The 943-nt window shown below is 37.5% G+C and overlaps 1 protein-coding gene across 1 annotated transcript; it reads right to left on the bottom strand.

The window, feature by feature from the left end:
• Positions 1–257: 257 nt before the first annotated feature.
• Positions 258–893, bottom strand: LOC112493736. The gene has a single exon (XM_025080577.1). The coding sequence runs from the start codon at positions 564–566 to the stop codon at positions 258–260; it is 309 nt and encodes a 102-aa protein (XP_024936345.1). The 5' UTR covers positions 567–893.
• Positions 894–943: the final 50 nt, after the last annotated feature.

Genomic DNA, 943 nt, shown 5'->3' with positions numbered 1-943 from the left:
CGTGAACTTGGAAGATCTGGGCTGCCCTTCGCTGCAAAAATTGAGAAAAAATTCACTTACCCTTACCACTTACCCGTATATACGCATCACCATGCTCCGTATTTCAATTGAGCGATGGAAAATGTTAAATCGTTAAGGACTTTGATGATGGAATGTATATTTTTTGATTAAGAATAAAGTGTGTATATGAAAGAAATAAGCAGTTGGATTTTTTTGTCACTTACATGGCAATTTATTTAAATCATAAGTATGAACGTTTACAAATATCGAAATTCCATGAGGTTGAACTTCCCACCGAGGTAACGCATACAAAGCTGATTCTCAGCGGTATCCAAAACCATCCGTTGAAAGAAATCCTCACCGTCCGTCAGAACCCTCGAGATCCTTGCTGGCAGGAATACTGAGAAGCTATTTTCTACGTCAACGATGTGTCTTGCTCCAAATTTTGTTTGAATTGTCCTTATGCTGGTAATCTTGTATTCTTTTTCAACCTCCAGTTCTGATAATTTTTTCGTTGGCAGGAAACCCTCCAGATGCGCCACTTTGTTAATTTTTGAGAAGTCCATTTTCGCACAGGTTGGATAAAATCTTCTTCTCAAATCTATTCTTACTTTCAGTTCACGTTCTTTCTCCAAACTCGACGAATTGCGACAGTAAACTAATGAAAGAGCACCAAGCTCTTCCTTATATAGAAGGCACTCTTCTTCTTCTTAAGAGTGTGAAGGAATTTTAATTAAGTAAACAATTCATGGATCTACATTTCGGCATTATACAAAGGTTTGCTAAATTCTTTGACATCAAAGATCCACCGTCCCGATACACAATTCCTCTCGAATAAATAGTGCATATTAAATTATTGTAAACAATTTTTCGGTAACGTACAAAGGGTAATTTCAAATGTCCTCTGATTTTACCGTCTCCCCAAGGCCACTGTATCGTAGCG

This window comes from Cephus cinctus, unplaced genomic scaffold (assembly GCF_000341935.2).
Source record: "Cephus cinctus unplaced genomic scaffold, Ccin1 Ccin1_scaffold0142, whole genome shotgun sequence".
NCBI classification, from domain to species: domain Eukaryota; kingdom Metazoa; phylum Arthropoda; class Insecta; order Hymenoptera; family Cephidae; genus Cephus; species Cephus cinctus.
The sequence above is the reverse complement of the archived record's forward strand: the minus strand, read 5'-3'. Positions and strand labels throughout refer to the sequence as shown.

Excerpts from the sequence above, each read along its gene's own strand:
- LOC112493736 (XM_025080577.1), bottom strand. The coding sequence starts at position 566 with ATGGACTTCTCAAAAATTAACAAAGTGGCGCATCTGGAGGGTTTCCTG.